The following is a 19,080-nucleotide window of genomic DNA, read 5'->3' as shown; positions in this document are numbered from 1 at the left end:
ACACACACACACACACACACACACACACACACACACACACACACACACACACACACACACACACACACATATATATATATGATATGCTACATTTTGACTGGACAAACACAAATCTTTTGTATGATAATGGGAATGGAAGTTAGGGAAATTAGCATTTTGGGTGCTGCTACACTGTGAATGGCAATCATTTTCTATACAACTCTCATTAAAAAGCATTATACCAGAAAAGTCCAGTGAATAACTATTTTGCAGGTGGAACAAAGGAGTAAAATCTAATAAAGAGTTAAAAGTACTCTTGAGAAGCTACCCAAGAAAGTGCTGAAAATAGCAGTTGTGGACTCGAGTCACATGACTCCGACTGGACTGACTCAAGTTACGATTTGATGAGTTGAGACTCGACTTGATAGAAAATAAAATAACTTGAGACTTGACTTCAACTTGGAGTCTGAAAACTCGACTCTGATTTGAGACTGATGACTTGAAATTGTCAGTGTTTGTAATATTTTGTCACGTATTTTGTGGCACAAGAGTCTACCGGATTACTCTACACACAACCAGAGACAGAATCCGCAGCATCGCCTTTGCAAAAAAATAGTTGCAACAGATTGGCGAGTGAAACGCACTCTCGGCACTCTGATTTGACCAGCAAACTGTCAATCAACACAGGCTGGGTGAGTTTGCGAACAGATTGATGATTTGCTGTACAGATGGTATCCGGTGCAACGCATACGTCAAATTGTAGGGAGAGAGGATTTCCATCAGGGGCGCAACTTTCACTGGGGACAGGGGGGACATGTCCCCCCACATTCTGAAATATAATTTTTGTCCCCCTCAGTTATATCGTTGGAATGTGATACAAAATTAGGAAATGTTGTGCTTTAGGACCTTGCGGACGCCTCCGAGCGGTCGGGTAGGCTATTTGGAGTGTTTATCCAACTGGGGGAAATAATAATAATAATATATGTATATATTATATCCCCTCACTTCTAAAACCAAAGTTGCGCCCTTGATTGCCATAAAAAAAAATATGCAGCTCCAAAAAAATGTGCTGATCGCGAATACTCCGCAAACTCTCCAGCAACGGAGCAACAATTACTAGCATTACTGTTCGATTAACGTGTAACAATTGCTTGACATTGATCATTTACTTATGACGCGTGCATTTGGAATGTGTTATTTAAATGTATTAATACTGTGGCGAAGTTGCACCGTAGGCTCGGCTCCCGCCAGTAGAGTCCTTTAAAAAAAATATTGTTTAAATGTTCGCTGTTGCTTTCACACGTTTAAATGCATAGGCCCTATGTGGTAAACCTATATTCTATCTAATACTACAACAATTGCTAGCGTTTCATCATTCCATCCCAGTACCGTTTATAGCAACACGTAGATACTTCTGTTTCATGTTTGATAGGTCTTCGAAACATTTTAATTTTATAGCCAACTATTTCTTACCATGCTCTGAGTGGGAGCGATGTTTATAGTGCACATGGACGTTTTCAAGACTCAGAAGTTCTGTTTATTTAATTCAATGTATGGGTTCCTTTGTTCATATTTCACGGGTTATGTCGGAGTTCCGTGTGTCTGTGATATCTGTCATTTTTGTTGTCTGAAATAGGAGCGCATAGGCTACGTAGCCTGCGCTCCACGCTTTTGGAGTCAGAAGAACGTTAGATAAGAGAAAAGGATTCTTCCATCTATTCATTGTGTTGAAATATCATTCATAATTGTTACGTCTGTTGCTGTTACGTAAGACGAATGTAACAATGGAACATGCTTTTTACATTGTGGAACCAGGTTATTGGCTGTAATTGCCAATTGGGTAGGCTAATTCTATGGTCCTGAGGGCCAGGTTCTTATGCATGCCTACCTGTTTAAGCTCCTGTTGGATTCGATGTGATTTCTCAAGGGGAGGTTCTATGGTCTTGTCCTCCATCTGTGTCCGTTCAGATAGGACAGGTTAGGCCTGATACAGAGGCTATTTCTTTTGGGGCTATTGCCTATGTATATTTGGTGAATCTACATGCATATTTTGTATGCTATGGTGCTTTCCCCATTGGAACACCAAGACCTGTAAATAAATCGACACTCTGAGCACGTCAACCTGCCTTGCCTTCAGCTGAATCAATGCACAGGACATCTACAAGGTCCCTATTTTACTATTACATAGGCTAATAAAAAATGTGTTGTAGACAAAATAATGAAAAGAACTGTATGGTAGCCTCAATAAATAGACAAAGATTTGTAGTAGAACACGTGGTTGCATGTATAGATTTTTGATATTTTTTTTTTACTTGACTTGAAACTTGAAACCTTGTGACTGGACTTGACTTGCTCTTAGAATGCATGACTTGGCCTTGAGAGGTGCCCTGCGGGATACCACACCCTTCATGTTTGACATTAGGGAAACTTCCATTAAAAGGAAACCCTCTGAGTTCTATTAGATAGATAGCCCTGAATCCACGATATGGCGGAGGTTGAAAAGCCATAAAACGGGTTTTTTCAACAACAGGTTATGGTCAATAATATCGAAGGCTGCCCTGAAATCTAACAGTACAGCTCCCACAATCTTCTTATTATCAATTTATTTCAACCAATCATCAGTCATTTGTGTCAGTTCGGTACATGTTGAGTTCCCTTCTCTATTAGCAGGCTGAAAGTCTGTTGTCAATCTGTTTACAGAGAGGTGACATTGTATTTTCTGAAACGGGTTCTAAACTGACATACGGAATTGTTTTAAGATGGTCATACCATGGATCATTTAGCTATTTGATTTTGAATTTCAGGACCCCTTTAGGTATTAAAACATTTGAGTCCTCAACTGGCAGCTTCATTAAAAAGTACAAGAGAACAAGAGTAGACTGACGAGTTTCAGAAGAAATAACGTTGTTTCTGGACATTTTGAGCCTGTAATCGAACCCACAAATGCTGATGCTCCAGATACTCAACTAGTCTATTGCTTCTTTAATCAGAACAACAGTTTTCAGCTGTGCTAACATAATTCCAAAAGTATTTTCTAATGAGCCTTTTAAAATGATAAACTTGGATTAGCTAACACAGCGTGCCATTGGAACACAGGAGTAATGGTTGTTGATAATAGGCCTCTGTACTCCTATATAGATATTCCATTAAAAATCTGACTTTTCCAGCTACAATAGTCATTTACAACATTAACAATGTCTACACTGTATTTCTGATCAATTTGATGATATTTTAATGGACATTTTTTTATATATATACAGTGCCTTGCGAAAGTATTCGGCCCCCTTGAACTTTGCGACCACATTTCAGGCTTCAAACATAAAGATATAAAACTGTATTTTTTTGTGAAGAATCAACAACAAGTGGGACACAATCATGAAGTGGAACGACATTTATTGGATATTTCAAACTTTTTTAACAAATCAAAAACTGAAAAATTGGCCGTGCAAAATTATTCAGCCCCCTTAAGTTAATACTTTGTAGCGCCACCTTTTGCTGCGATTACAGCTGTAAGTCGCTTGGGGTATGTCTCTATCAGTTTTGCACATCGAGAGACTGAAGTTTTTTCCCATTCCTCCTTGCAAAACAGCTCGAGCTCAGTGAGAGCATTTGTGAACAGCAGTTTTCAGTTCTTTTCACAGATTCTCGATTGGATTCAGGTCTAGACTTTGACTTGGCCATTCTAACACCTGGATATGTTTATTTTTGAACCATTCCATTGTAGATTTTGCTTTATGTTTTGGATCATTGTCTTGTTGGAAGACAAATTTCCGTCCCAGTCTCAGGTCTTTTGCAGACTCCATCAGGTTTTCTTCCAGAATGGTCCTGTATTTGGCTCCATCCATCTTCCCATCAATTTTAACCATCTTCCCTGTCCCTGCTGAAGAAAAGCAAGCCCAAACCATGATGCTGCCACCACCATGTTTGACAGTGGGGATGGTGTGTGTTCAGGGTGATGAGCTGTGTTGCTTTTACGCCAAACATAACGTTTTGCATTGTTGCCAAAAAGTTCAATTTTGGTTTCATCTGACCAGAGCACCTTCTTCCACATGTTTGGTGTGTCTCCCAGGTGGCTTGTGGCAAATTTTAAACAACACTTTTTATGGATATCTTTAAGAAATGGCTTTCTTCTTGCCACTCTTCCATAAAGGCCAGATTTGTGCAATATACGACTGATTGTTGTCCTATGGACAGAGTCTCCCACCTCAGCTGTAGATCTCTGCAGTTCATCCAGAGTGATCATGGGCCTCTTGGCTGCATCTCTGATCAGTCTTCTCCTTGTATGAGCTGAAAGTTTAGAGGGACGGCCAGGTCTTGGTAGATTTGCAGTGGTCTGATACTCCTTCCATTTCAATATTATCGCTTGCACAGTGCTCCTTGGGATGTTTAAAGCTTGGGAAATCTTTTTGTATCCAAATCCGGCTTTAAACTTCTTCACAACAGTATCTCGGACCTGCCTGGTGTGTTCCTTGTTCTTCATGATGCTCTCTGCGCTTTTAACGGACCTCTGAGACTATCACAGTGCAGGTGCATTTATACGGAGACTTGATTACACACAGGTGGATTGTATTTATCATCATTAGTCATTTAGGTCAACATTGGATCATTCAGAGATCCTCACTGAACTTCTGGAGAGTGTTTGCACTGAAAGTAAAGGGGCTGAATAATTTTGCACGCCCTATTTTTCAGTTTTTGATTTGTTAAAAAAGTTTGAAATATCCAATAAATGCCGTTCCACTTCATGATTGTGTCCCACTTGTTGTTGATTCTTCACAAAAAAATACAGTTTTATATCTTTATGTTTGAAGCCTGAAATGTGGCAAAAGGTCGCAAAGTTCAAGGTGGCCGAATACTTTCACAAGGCACTGTATATATATATATATAAAAAATATAAAAAAACATATTTCACCCCATCACTGGTATGGCAACTGCTCGGCCTCCGACAGCAAGGCACTACAGAGGGTAGTGCGTACGTCCTAGTACATCACTGAGGCCAAGCTTCCTGCCATCCAGGAGGTCCTATACCAGGCGGTGTCAGAGGAAGGCCTTAAAAATTGCCAATGACTCCAGCCATCTCTGTTTATTATCTTGCATAGTCACTTTACCGCTACCTACATGTACACATTACCACGATTACCTCGACTAACCTGTGCCTCCGCATATTGAACATGACCACTCTATGGAAAGATGGTACTCTCACAAACACAATACTCTATATAGTATTACCCCACAGGTGTCACAGACTCGGTACCGGGTTTAAAAAGGAACGGAAGTATGGAGGTTGTTTTGTGCTTACTGAGCTTTGTTATATCTCCTATATAGGACAGACACTTCAAAACCTTATTCCTTATGATTTCTTTGGTTGACTGTATTTTTTTGTCATTTATGAATGTGTTATTCAATGCGTTTCTATGGGCTATAGTAGTAAAGGCCCAATTCAATATTTTATCAAATATTTTTTTAGATAAATATTTTGATACCTAAAGGAGTTTTAAAATTCCAAATCAAATAGCTAAATGATCCATGCTATTGTAACCGATGTGAAATGGCTAGCTGGTTAGCCGGTGGTGCGTGCTAATAGCGTTTCAATTGGTGACGTCACTCGCTCTGAGACCTTGAAGTAGTTGTTCCCTTTGCCTTGCTTTTGTGGATCGATGGGTAACGATGCTTCAAGGGTGACTGTTGTCAATGTGTGCAGAGGATCCCTGGTTCAAGCCCAGGTAGAGGAGAGGGACGGAAGCTATACTGTTACATTGGTGCAATGACCCGGAGCACTGGTTGCTGCAGAAGAGGAAGAGGTCAAAAGGGGAGTGAATGTAACTGAAGTGAAAGGGCTAGCTAGTTAGTGGTGGTGTGTGTTAATAGCCGTCACTCGCTCTGAGACCTTGAAGTAGTTGTTCCCCTTTGCTCTGCAAGGGCATTGGCTTTTGTGGAGCGATGGGTAGTGATGCTTCGAGGGTGACTGTTGTCGATGTGTGCAGAGGGTCCCTGGTTCAAACCCAGGTAGAGGAGAGGAGAGGGACGGAAGCTATACTGTTTGTTACACTATGACCATCTTAAAACAATTCCGTATGTCAGCTTAGAACCCATTTCACCAAATACAATGTCACGTCTCTGTAAACAGATTGACAACAGACTTTCAGCATGCTAATAGAGAAGGGAACTCAACATGTACTGAACTGACACAAATTACTCATGATTGGTTGAAATAAGTTTATAATAAAACAAATGCGGGAGCTGTACTGTTACAGCCCTGCATCCCACTGCTGGCTTGCTTCTAAAGCTAAGCAGGGTTGGTCCTAGTTAGTCCCTGGATGGAAGACCAGATGCTGCTGGAAGTGGTGTTTGAGGGCCAGTAGGAAGCACTCTTTCCTCTGGTCTAAAAAAAATATCCCAATTTCCCAGGGCAGTGATTGGGGGAATTGCCCTTTGTAAGGTGCTGTCTTTTGGATGGAACGTTAAATGGGTGTCCTGACTCTGTGTGGTCACACATCGCATTGGCACTTATTGTAGTAGTGTTAACCCTGGTGTCCTGGCTAAATTCCCAATCTGGCGCTCATACCATCACAGGCACCTAATTAGCTTCCGATTGGTTTATTCCTCTCCCCAGGTTGTTGCTGTAAATGAGACTGTGTTCTCTGTCAACTTACCTGGTAAAATAAGGGTTAAAGAATTGGACCTAGATAGTTTGTGTGTATGTATTGATATGTTGACTGTGTGTGCCATTTTAAAATGTCTGTAGTTCTGTCCTTGAGCTGTTCTTGTCTATTAATGTTCTGTGTTGTCTCGTGTTTCACGTGGACCCCAGTAAAAGTAGCTGCTGCTTTCGCAACAGCTGATGGGGATCCTAATAAAATATAAATGAATGGCTTTACTTTCTCGGGAAAAGTTCATAATACAAATGTGGTTTTATTGTTGATTTGTTGCCACAGATATTTCGTTTACATAGCAGGCTGGGATAATTAACGGACAGGTTATCATAATTAACGTGGCAGGTTGGGCGAATTAACGTGGCGGATTATGAAAACTAACATAGCAGGTTTGGAGCACGAGGTTAACGTTAGGAACTCTTTGTTAGGATTATATAGTTCATTTGTGGCCACAGATGATTTGTTTACGTTTCAAACTTCCCGTTGTAGCTGGATAGAGTAAGCCTATAGCGCTATCTAGTGGTTAAATCAGTGACAACAGTTGTTGACAAACGTAACATTGGAGCCTAAAACACTGTGGCGACAAATCAGTATCTTGTTCACAGCCAATCCAAAAGCTAGAAATATGAATGGCCCTTCCTGTCAAGTAAAAAAAAAAAAATCACAGCCAATCCAAAAGCTGGAAATATGAATGGCCCATCACGTCAAGTGAAAAATGTTCACAGCCAATCCAAAAGCTAGAAATATGAATGGCCCATCCCATCAAGTAAAAATTTTTCACAGCCAATCCAAAAGCTAGAAATATGGATGGCCCATCACTTCAAGTAAAAAAATGTTCACAGCCAATCCAAAAGCTAGACATATGAATGACCCATCCCGCCAAGTAAAAAAAATGTTCACAGCCAATCCAAAAGCTTGAAATATGAATGGCCCATCCCGTCAAGTAAAAAAATGTGAAAATGCGATGCATTGCCATAAAAGGAATATACTCGCTCATGCGCAGTGGGTGCAGTTTTGTTTGAAGTGAAGTGCTGCAGTTCGCCTTGCGGATGGAACTGCCCATTACAAACCATACTAGCTAGATACATTTTTTTTTTTTTTTATCATCTCAAATCTATGTACATGTTTTCTTGTCTCGATGCATCGGTGGAACAATGTTAGGTCATAATCATTACCCAAACGTAGAAAAGTCGCAACTCGTCAGCTATGTGGAAGATTATTTGGAATGTGTTGAATCCCTGCCTTTGGATATACAAAGAAACGTCTCTCTGCTACGAGAAATTGACTCAAAGTATCAAGGTATTGTTTTATCCTTTCGTTGTTTTTGGTGGTTTTATTTAAGAGTTATGACGATAAAATCGTATAAAAACGAGTGCGTTGTATTGACCAGTGCCGGAGTCACTTTAGACAGCTACAGTAACTAGCTGATGTTAATACTCCATACATTAGCAACTAGCTAACATTAGCTAGCTAGTATTAAACTCGGGTCCCCCCCACCCCCTTTTCTTTCTGAAATATAACGTTTGGTTCTTCTATCGAGTAGTTCTGTATGCCTTCAATTTGTTATCCATAAACAACGTCTCCGAAGTGAGGTCCGAGTTGCCTCGATAGCAATGGGATTGATAAGCACAGATCAGCCATTTTGGCAAGCAGGGGTGTTTATTTGTGTCGTTTAGCGGATTACTTAAGAGTTGGTCAAACCTTTTCTTTTCATTTGCACGCGTTTTTATTTTTAGCTTTAATGTTTACTATGCAAGGGATGTTGACTTTTTTTTTTTTGATCGACGGTGTTGCTCGCTAGCAAATGTTATATTCGGAGTAACGTTAACTCAGTTTAGTAAACGGATGGTCGTGGTTGCAATCCGCCGGTGATGAAAATGTCTCATTTACGAGCTGAAAAAATGTCTCTCTTTTTTTTGTTGTGCCAGTAACGTTACTTCGTCTGACAGTTGTACGCCCCAAGTGTTGTTGTAGTCGTGTGTGTGTGTGTGTGTGTGTGTGATCCACTTAGCAAGCAAAGGGACAACCCCCTGACCAGGGCTATCACCAGTTACCATTGTCAATATCTTACAAATTCATAACTCAAATTCGCTTTTTAGTATTTAAGGTTAGGCATAAATGTTAGCAGCGTGGTTAGGTTTTCAAGACCAATGTAGAAACAGGCGGGGTTTATGACTTTGTGGCAACTAGCGACGACCCCTGATCAGGCAGAAAGTGTCATCACTTCCTGAATATATAAACCAATGCGGAAGTCGTAAGGAATCTATAAATTCTAATATCTTCCATCTTATTACTCGTTTGTCAGATTGACATCAGCTGATTTCAGTGCCCCCTGTTCCTACCAGGAACTTCATTGAGTATGTAAAAGTGTCCTTTGACTAACAGGATTGTATTCCCAATGCAAATTTCTCAACTCAATAGTAACTCCACAATTGAATTAGACACCCATCCTAACATTGAACTCTTGTCATTCTGTGTGCTTTGCAGAGGTCCTGAAGGAGGTCGACGATGTCTATGAGCGCTACCAGGGCGAGCGGGACGCGGCACAGCGTAAGAGGCTTCAGATCCAGCTGCAGCGGGCCCTCATCAGCAGCCAGGAGCTGGGCGACGAGAAGATCCATGTGGTCACCCAGATGACTGAGCTGGTAGAGAACCGTTCCCGCCAGATGGACTCCCACTCCCTCTGTCTCCAGGAGCCCAGCGAGGCCAGCGAGCGGGAGCGGGTCGTCACCGAGCGGCGCTCCGGTTCCGTTCAGGAGGCGGCGGTGTCCACACCTGCGGAGCGCTCCTCCGCCCGCCGGCCGCGACGTCAGCGCAACAGCGAGAGCCGCGACGCCAACCACGCCTCAGGGAACGGAACAGTGATGGATGACCCGGCGGACGAACTGCCTATGCAGCCGCGGGAGAAGAGGTCAAAGTCTGCCAAGAAGAAGAAGCGCAAGGCCAAGCAGGAGCGAGGCGCCTCGCCTGTGGAATTCACCTTTGACCCCAACGAGCCCACCTACTGCCTGTGTGAGCAGGTGTCCTACGGCGAGATGATTGGCTGCGACAATGACGCGTGCCCCATCGAGTGGTTCCACTTCTCCTGCGTGGGGCTCACCTACAAGCCCAAGGGGAAGTGGTTCTGTCCCAAGTGCAGAGGGGACAACGAAAAGACTATGGACAAAAGCCTGGATAAGAACAAAAAGGACAGGAGGTCCAGGTAGTTGTGACATGTCCTCTCTTCTCCTCTCGGGAACATTGCCGAACTGAGGGTTGAGTTTGTCAAAGTAAGTCATTCAAGGTATGACTAAATGTTGTGAAGTTTTGAGAGCACAATCGAAACACTTTTTTTCCTCCTGCAGCGCCTACTCTTGAGTAAAGGATTTGACCAATACTGAACTGGTGCTGTTACCATACTGGTGGACCCACACTGAAGCCTAAAGGTTATTCTGGGAAGCCAGATGTTGACTTTAAGAAGCCTAAAGCTGCCATCTACTGGGTTCTATCGTGATACTCAACACTTGGCGGAATGGAATTAAAGTAACTCAAAAAGCATATTTTGGCTTACTGGCCATTTTGACTTGATGTAATGTACCTGAATGATGTCTTCTCTTTTTTGTGAAAATGAATGCATTATGTTCGCCCCGTCTTTCAATTCAGTAAGTTTCATTTCTTATGCAGTTTAAAAAAATAAATACGTTCCAAATCAACAAGTCTCGATTCATTGATTTGGTCACTACCAGATGGGGCTAAATAGTTCATTGTGCTACGTTTTATTTGTATGGTAGATTGCTCTGTTTCAGCCTTATGTGAAGTAATTACCTGAGCTGGGATTGACACAGTACTTCACATTTTTAGGTTGTTTTATGATTTATTTCCCAACTGTCATTTTCAACTGACCATCCACAGATGCAGCACTTTGATTTGCTATATGATGATGATCCGTCAGAATGGTATTTCATGTTTGTGTTGACATTCTACATACTTTGTCAAACTAGTGTAATAGCATGTAACCATTTTTATATCCATTAAAACAGTTATATTGCAGATGGGACACCAATCCTTGTCTTTTCTTATATATATATATACACACACATTTCACATTCTACTTATCAGGTCATCCTGTTCGAAGGCTGGAGTGTCTCGGTAAATTAAGATTATCTCCAAATACTCATAACATCAAGTTCCTGAACAAACTCTACTCCAGTCGTACATGCGTCCGACTGTCCTTTTCGTCTTCATCCTCGCTACTACTGGACTCCGAGAACACGTCTTGGTCCCTGGGGCCGGTTGCCACGGCGACCCCCTGCGATTGTGACGTCAGCCTGACTGCGACGAGGGCGGGGCTGTGGCTAAGGCCCAACAGTAGGGTGCTACTGTTGTCTCCTCCAAGGAGGGTCAGACACTGGATGCGGGCATCGGGGGAAAGGACAGAGAGGACGTTGCAGGCCTCCAAGTCCCATAGGCTCAGCTCACCTGTGTGAATAAAAGCACACGAACTGTCACTTTACTTTCACTTGAGTGTAAACACACATTCTTCTCAGTTGTTTGAACACCCTGTTCCACTCACCACTATACCTTACCGATGCACTCAAATATAGTGGCGCACTTGTCAATGGAAAATAAAGTTTTCTCTTTTCAAAACTGGTTGAATGGCACCTGCAACTCACCACAAGTAGGATCAATTACAGTTGTCGAATGACTTTCCTCCAGCCAAATGTATCTGAATTTGGAATAATTTAGTCCAGATAATTTTTTACTTTGGAGTTTAAATATGTTTTGAGTCTTGTGCATGTTTGAAAACCATGTTTTTTCACATCTATTTTGAGAAGGAAATAGTGACTTGTGCAAGGTTGCCAATATCTTTGTTTCAGAGAAACCTAATTATCTCACCTATCTATAAAAGGGAAAGAGTGCTGAAAATCTAAAGTGATCTCTGTCCTACCTGCTAGTAGAATGGCTTTGGCTCCTCCCTCGGTGATATAAAGCTGGTTGGATCCTCCTAGCCTCAGGCTGGCGTAGCCAGAGATAGTCTTGTGATTCCTCCTGAAGGGATCCCACACTTTAAGCCTAATCGGGAGAAGAGGTAGTGAGCATGAGCCTTCTCATTGTGACAGACCATAAAGGCATGAGCCATACGTTTAGATATGGAACTTAAATGACTCTGAGATGTTTATGAGTGGCGTGTCATCCTGAAGCGTATTACTTGTTACATCCGCTGATCCCAAAGGCGACTCTGCTGGCATCATCTGTGATTGCCATACAACAGACTCCTGGCTCGTTCTTCAATCTTTTCCTCACCTTTCACAAGTGTAAAAAAATAAATAATAATACAATAATTGGGGGGGGGTCAAATAATTTAGCCAAATGTACTGTAAAATAGTGTTGTCACTGATCCCAGATGGACAATAAAGCTATTTGAATCTGGCTTTATACTGTACACTCAGAAGAAAATGTTATATCTAGAACCCGTTGAAGAACCCTTTTTGGTTCCACGTACAAACCCTTTCCACAGATGGTTAAACACGGAACTCAAAAAGGGTTCTACCTAGAATAAAAAGGGTTCTCCTATGGGGACAACCGATGAACCCTTTTCTCTAAGAGTGTACATACCGTGCCTTTCTGAAGGTCCCAGAGGGTGAGGTAAGGTATATGCTGAGCTTGGCTGTAGTTGGCCAGCACCAGGTGTCCCCCGGGGTGTGTGAGGGCGGCGGTGTGGAGGATCAGCAGGGATGTCCTATCCTCCAGGGTGTGGAGGTGGTCCTGGGACCCCACGCTGAAAACGTTGAGGTGGTGGGAGAAATAGGAACACACCACCACCTGGCAGTGAGGGGATCAGGGGAATGAAGATACATCGCATCACAAACACACACATTTTACCTGTTGGTCCCCACTGAGAAGGTACTGGTCTATGTTGTTGTATTTCTCCCTGTCTAGACTGCGCTGCTCCTCCTTCTCCCTCTGATCCTCCTTCTCCAGCCTCCTACACTTAGCAGAGTGGCTCTCTGTCCGCCTGTCCCAGGGCATCACTAGAGCTGGAGGAAATAGTCACCAAATAGTAGTCAAATAGCTTAGCTAGATCCCCGTGCACAACTTTTCTGGTATTGGTCTCTGGTATTGTTACCTGTGGTCTCATTTGAGGGTATCTGGGACTGTCTGTCTCTGACGGTGCTGCTGGACAGGAGAGACTCTGTGTGGGATGCTTTCATCCTCCCTTTGATATACCCAGACTCCAGGTCCCACAAAATCAGATGGTTCCTGTAACTCCCAACAGTCCAAATGAAACAAGTCATGATCCCTGTACCTCCCAGCAGTCCCAAATTAAACACGTCATGATCCCTGTACCTCCCAACAGTCCAAATGAAACAAGTCATGATCCCTGTACCTCCCGACAGTCCAAATGAAACAAGTCATGATCCCTGTTCCGCCCAACAGTCCAAATGAAACAGGTCATGATCCCTGTACCTCCCAACAGTCTAAATGAAACAAGTCATGATCCCTGTACCTCCCAACAGTCCCAAATTAAACAGGTCATGATCCCTGTACCTCCCAACAGTCCAAATGAAACAAGTCATGATCCCTGTACCTCCCAACAGTCTAAATGAAACAAGTCATGATCCCTGTACCTCCCAACAGTCCAAATGAAACAGGTCATGATCCCTGTAACTCCCAACAGTCCCAAATGAAACAGGGTATGATCCCTGTACCTCCCAAATAAAACAGGGTCTGGACAATGAAAAAGCTCTAGCCTTCCACATCCCAAAAGCAGTTCACGACAATGAGGCAAAACGTATTAGGGGCAACAATGAACACAACAACATTAAGCTATGAGACAATTAGGACGCTAGAAGGTATTATTTATCTGGAGTAACTGGCTCAGAGGGACTTTATTTGGGGTGTGGTGTTTCAGGAAGTGGACTAAGTTAGCTGGTGCTTGTTTCAAGTAACCGAATCGCTCTCACCTCGTCTCAGACAGACCCAGAAGTAGCTGCCCCTCCAGAAGCCTGTATTCGTGTCGGGGACAGGGGACGATGTAGAGACCAGACTGTCTCCTCACGTAGCTTCTCTTGATCAGGTCATAGACCAGTAGAGTCTACGGTGTCAAGTGAAACAGAAGATGAATGACTAGGCGTTCAGCTCAGTGGGCTAACACAGTCTTGTTGCATGTAGGAGACCCGGGCTAAAGCCTATAGGCCAGGGATCATCAACTAGATTCAGATGCAGGCCGTTTTCATTTCTAGAGCGGATGGACGGGGGGCCGGAACATGATTACAAAATCATTTGTAGATGGCAAATTGAAGCCCAAACAGATTTAATGTTTGACTAAAACATAATAATTTCAAATCTTGATTATATTTGTATACGATCACGTTTCTCTATTATGCATGGGAATACTTGGGAACAGATTTCTTAAATTAAAATAATTTGGGAGCTGATTTCCTAGTGTTTTCAGTCTATTATGTCCAACAATAAATATATACAGTGGGGAGAACAAGTATTTGATACACTGCCGATTTTGCAGGTTTTCCTACTTACAAAGCATGTAGAGGTCTGTAATTTGTATCATAGGTACACTTCAACTGTGAGAGACGGAATCTAAAACAAAAATCCAGAAAATCACATTGTATGATTTAAGTAATTCATTTGCATTTTATTGCATGACATAAGTATTTGATCACCTACCAACCAGTAAGAATTCCGTCTCTCACAGACCTGTTAGTTTTTATTTAAGATCCCTCCTGTTCTCCACTCATTACCTGTATTTACTGCACCTGTTTGAACTTGTTACCTGTATATAAGACACCTGTCCACACACTCAATCAAACAGACTCCAACCTCTCCACAATGGCCAAGACCAGAGAGCTGTGTAAGGACATCAGGGATAAAATTGTAGACCTGTACAAGGCTGGGATGGGCTACAGGATGATAGGCAAGCAGCTTGGTGAGAAGGCAACAACTGTTGGTGTAATTATTAGAAAATGGAAGAAGTTCAAGATGACGGTCAATCACCCTCGGTCTGGGGCTCCATGCAAGATCTCACCTCGTGGGGCATCAATGATCATGAGGAAGGTGAGGGATCAACCCAGAACTACATGGCAGGACCTGGTCAATGACCTGAAGAGAGCTGGGACCACAGTCTCAAAGAAAACCATTAGTAACACACTACGCCGTCATGGATTAAAATCCTGCAGCGCATGCAAGGTCCCCCTGCTCAAGCCAGCGCATGTCCAGGCCCGTCTGAAGTTCGCCACTGACCATCTGGATGATCCAGAGGAGGAATGGGAGAAGGTCATGTGGACTGATGAGACAAAAATAGAGCTTTTTGGTCTAAACTCCACTCGCCGTGTTTGGAGGAAGAAGAAGGATGTGTACATCCCCAAGAACACTATCCCAACCGTGAAGCATGGAGGTGGAAACATCATTCTTTGGGGATGCTTTTCTGCAGGACGACTGCACCGTATTGAGGGGAGGATGGGTGGGGCCATGTATCGCAAGATCTTAGCCAACAACCTCCTTCCCTCAGTAAGAGCATTGAAGATGGGTCATGGCTGGGTCTTCCAGCATGACAACGACCCGAAACACACAGCCAGGGCAACTAAGGAGTGGCTCCGTAAGAAGCATCGCAAGGTCCTGGAGTGGCATAGCCAGTCTCCAGACCTGAACCCAATAGAACATCTTTGGAGGGAGCTGAAAGTCTGTATTGCCCATCGACAGCCCCGAAACCTGAAGGATCTGGAGAAGGTCTGTATGGAGGTGTGGGCCAAAATCCCTGCTGCAGTGTGTGCAAACCTGGTCAAGAACTACAGGAAACATATGATCTCTGTAACTGCAAACAAAGGTTTCTGTACCAAATATTAAGTTCTGCTTTTCTGATGTATCAAATACTTATGTCACGCAATAAAATGCAAATTAATTACTTTAAAATCATACAATGTGATTTTAGATTCCGTCTCTCACAGTTGAAGTGTACCTATGATAAACATTACAGACCTCTACATGCTTTGTAAGTAGGAAAACCTGCAAAATCGGCAGTGTATCAAATACTTGTTCTCCCCACTGTATATATATATATATATATATATTTGCTCAGAAAACTTGGGGGGCCAAATAAAACCACGCCATTTGGGGAACCCTGCTATAAGCAGTCACATGCAGAGCACATATGTCACTACAAGTATGCTACTGTCAACTCATGAGGTGACTTCAAGTGTAACCGTGAAGTGAAAGAACAGATTCAGTATGGATCCCAGGCTAACTGACACATGAAGTAGGGAAGCCGGTGACCTGGAATATGGGTGAGGGGGTGTCTGGGAAGCCGGTGACCTGGAATATGGGTGAGGGGGTGTCTGTGAAGCCGGTGACCTGGAATATGGGTGAGGGGGTGTCTGTGAAGCCGGTGACCTGGAATATGGGTGAGGGGGTGTCTGTGAAGCCGGTGACCTGGAATATGGGTGAGGGGTGTCTGTGAAGCCGGTGACCTGGAATATGGGTGAGGGGGTGTCTGTGAAGCCGGTGACCTGGAATATGGGTGAGGGGGTGTCTGTGAAGCCGGTGACCTGGAATATGGGTGAGGGGGTGTCTGTGAAGCCGGTGACCTGGAATATGGGTGAGGGGGTGTCTGTGAAGCCGGTGACCTGGAATATGGGTGAGGGGGTGTCTGTGAAGCCGGTGACCTGGAATATGGGTGAGGGGGGTGTCTGTGAAGCCGGTGACCTGGAATATGGGTGAGGGGGTGTCTGTGAAGCCGGTGACCTGGAATATGGGTGAGGGGGTGTCTGTGAAGCCGGTGACCTGGAATATGGGTGAGGGGGTGTCTGTGAAGCCGGTGACCTGGAATATGGGTGAGGGGGTGTCTGTGAAGCCGGTGACCTGGAATATGGGTGAGGGGGTGTCTGTGAAGCCGGTGACCTGGAATATGGGTGAGGGGGTGTCTGTGAAGCCGGTGACCTGGAATATGGGTGAGGGGGTGTCTGTGAAGCCGGTGACCTGGAATATGGGTGAGGGGGTGTCTGTGAAGCCGGTGACCTGGAATATGGGTGAGGGGGTGTCTGTGAAGCCGGTGACCTGGAATATGGGTGAGGGGGTGTCTGTGAAGCCGGTGACCTGGAATATGGGTGAGGGGGTGTCTGTGAAGCCGGTGACCTGGAATATGGGTGAGGGGGTGTCTGTGAAGCCGGTGACCTGGAATATGGGTGAGGGGGTGTCTGTGAAGCCGGTGACCTGGAATATGGGTGAGGGGGTGTCTGTGAAGCCGGTGACCTGGAATATGGGTGAGGGGGTGTCTGTGAAGGTGGTGACCTGGAATATGGGTGAGGGGGTGTCTGTGAAGGTGGTGACCTGGAATATGGGTGAGGGGGTGTCTGTGAAGGTGGTGACCTGGAATATGGGTGAGGGGGTGTCTGTGAAGCCGGTGACCTGGAATATGGGTGAGGGGGTGTCTGTGAAGCCGGTGACCTGGAATATGGGTGAGGGGGTGTCTGTGAAGCCGGTGACCTGGAATATGGGTGAGGGGGTGTCTGTGAAGGTGGTGACCTGGAATATGGGTGAGGGGGTGTCTGTGAAGGTGGTGACCTGGAATATGGGTGAGGGGGTGTCTGTGAAGGTGGTGACCTGGAATATGGGTGAGGGGGTGTCTGTGAAGGTGGTGATCTGGAATATGGGTGAGGGGGTGTCTGTGAAGCCGGTGACCTGGAATATGGGTGAGGGGGTGTCTGTGAAGCCGGTGACCTGGAATATGGGTGAGGGGGTGTCTGTGAAGGTGGCCGTCCCTCTGTCTGTCAGGATGTACAGCTTCAGGTCGTGGGCCAAGGCCACGTCGGCGTTGCCATAGAGACCGTGCTCCACTCTGACAGGTCGACCTGTGAACCTGGATCTGGCCAGGTTCCAGACCCGTACCGTGCCAGGCCGTAGGGACTTGCACACCGCGTAGCTGTCACCGGAGGGAGAAGAGACCCAGGAAAGAGCAAGGCATCAAAGCAGATGCATATGAGGGTGCATCTCAATAATATAAAGTGGCTTCCTTCCTCCTTGTCTCATCTCCTTCAACTGGCAATGATGTGAAAGAGCTGGACAGGAGGAGCAAATCCCCAGTGGGTATGTACACTTCTCAACTATGCTGTGTAAATAGAACAGTGAATATGGAGGAGGGTGAGGATAGCAATTTAGCCTATTGAGATGACACGTTAAAAGAAACCACTAGTGTCTGAATATTTAAAATACTATTATCAGTACTATTTAAACAATACAGCAAATAGTACAGAGAATACTAATCTTGATATTATTGAGACAATAATAGTACTGTACATTGAAGATTGTTGATAAAGACCTACCGTGGGCGTTTCCCCATGAGGATGACCTCTTCTGTGCCGTCCCTCTTCACCTTGTGGACATTGTAGGTGAGTGTCTGGTCGTTGACCCTGGAGGCCAAGTCCCACATCCTTGGGTACCTCTCCCCACTGCACACGCCCACACAGAAACGCAGTTCCAAGCACACACCTACAGACAGGGGGAGGGGAGAGGACCAATAGGAAATGGTTTTCCTGAACGTAAACTCAATGTCAATTTAGCATCAAAAGTAAACGGTTTGTGTCTGTCAATGTCAATCTCGGAGTTCACTGATAGGTCATGTCATGTGAATTAAATTTTTCTTTATTTTACCTTTATTTTACTAGGCAAGTCAGTTAAGAACAAATTCTTATTTTCAATGACGGCCTAGGAACAGTGGGTTAACTGCCTGTTCAGGGGCAGAACGACAGATTTGTACCTTGTCAGCTCAGGGATTCAAACTTGCAACCTTTCGGTTACTAGTCCAACACTCTAACCACTAGGCCACCCTGCCTCCTCTACACTCTAACCACTAGGCTACCTACCGCCCCTACACTCTAACCACTAGGCTACCCTGCCGCCCCTACACTCTAACCACTAGGCTACCTACCGCCCCTACACTCTAACCACTAGGCTACCTACCGCCCCTACACTCTAACCACTAGGCTACCTGCCGTCCCTACACTCTAACCACTAGGCTACCTACCGCCCCTACACTCTAACCACTAGGCTACCTGCCGTCCCTACACTCTAACCACTAGGCTACCTACCGCCCCTACACTCTAACCACTAGGCTACCTACCGTCCCTACACTCTAACCACTAGGCTACCTACCGCCCCTACACTCTAACCACTAGGCTACCTACCGTCCCTACACTCTAACCACTAGGCTACCTACCGTCCCTACACTCTAACCACTAGGCTACCTGCCGCCACTACACTCTAACCACTAGGCTACCCTGCCGCCCCAAATGGTGGTATGTTTATTCCCTGGGCCTTTCTTGATGAATCCACAGCAGTCTCTCCACCGTTAGACACAAACACTGCAAGATAATGCCCGGTTGTACTTGAAGCCTTTTCTGAACAGTCTCCGACTCCACCACACCGATTTCCAATCAGTCAACCAAGAGAGCAACCCATGCCT

At 44.5% G+C, this 19,080-nt stretch overlaps 2 protein-coding genes across 2 annotated transcripts in view; one reads left to right on the top strand and one right to left on the bottom strand.

Moving 5' to 3' along the window:
- The first annotated feature begins 7,623 nt into the window (after positions 1-7,623).
- Positions 7,624-10,658, top strand: LOC135516461 (inhibitor of growth protein 2-like). Its single transcript, XM_064940791.1, has 2 exons — positions 7,624-7,928; positions 9,117-10,658. Exons 1-2 carry the CDS (start codon positions 7,784-7,786, stop codon positions 9,833-9,835), a joined length of 864 nt encoding a protein of 287 aa, XP_064796863.1. The 5' UTR covers positions 7,624-7,783; the 3' UTR covers positions 9,836-10,658.
- The window catches only part of LOC135516459 (uncharacterized), a 25,208-nt gene continuing 16,781 nt past the window's right edge, over positions 10,654-19,080 (bottom strand). Inside the window, exons 10-18 of the mRNA XM_064940790.1 lie at positions 17,942-18,107; positions 17,340-17,541; positions 13,574-13,704; positions 12,736-12,869; positions 12,492-12,646; positions 12,225-12,431; positions 11,818-11,912; positions 11,557-11,681; positions 10,654-11,087 (exon numbers count right to left, since the gene is read on the bottom strand). Coding sequence (XP_064796862.1) covers positions 10,810-11,087; positions 11,557-11,681; positions 11,818-11,912; positions 12,225-12,431; positions 12,492-12,646; positions 12,736-12,869; positions 13,574-13,704; positions 17,340-17,541; positions 17,942-18,107 — 1,493 coding nt within the window. The 3' untranslated portion in view covers positions 10,654-10,809. The remainder of the gene's footprint in view (positions 11,088-11,556; positions 11,682-11,817; positions 11,913-12,224; positions 12,432-12,491; positions 12,647-12,735; positions 12,870-13,573; positions 13,705-17,339; positions 17,542-17,941; positions 18,108-19,080) is intronic.

The sequence above is a fragment of the Oncorhynchus masou genome, chromosome 27, assembly GCF_036934945.1.
Source record: "Oncorhynchus masou masou isolate Uvic2021 chromosome 27, UVic_Omas_1.1, whole genome shotgun sequence".
Lineage (NCBI taxonomy): Eukaryota > Metazoa > Chordata > Actinopteri > Salmoniformes > Salmonidae > Oncorhynchus > Oncorhynchus masou.
Note: the sequence above shows the minus strand (reverse complement) of the source record. Positions and strands in the feature narration are given on the sequence as shown.

Bases quoted from the DNA above. Each gene is read 5' to 3' on its own strand.
- LOC135516461 (XM_064940791.1), top strand. From the start codon at position 7,784: ATGTTAGGTCATAATCATTACCCAAACGTAGAAAAGTCGCAACTCGTC. The intron at 7,929-9,116 runs GTATTGTTTTAT...TGTGCTTTGCAG, and splicing joins AATTGACTCAAAGTATCAAG to AGGTCCTGAAGGAGGTCGAC.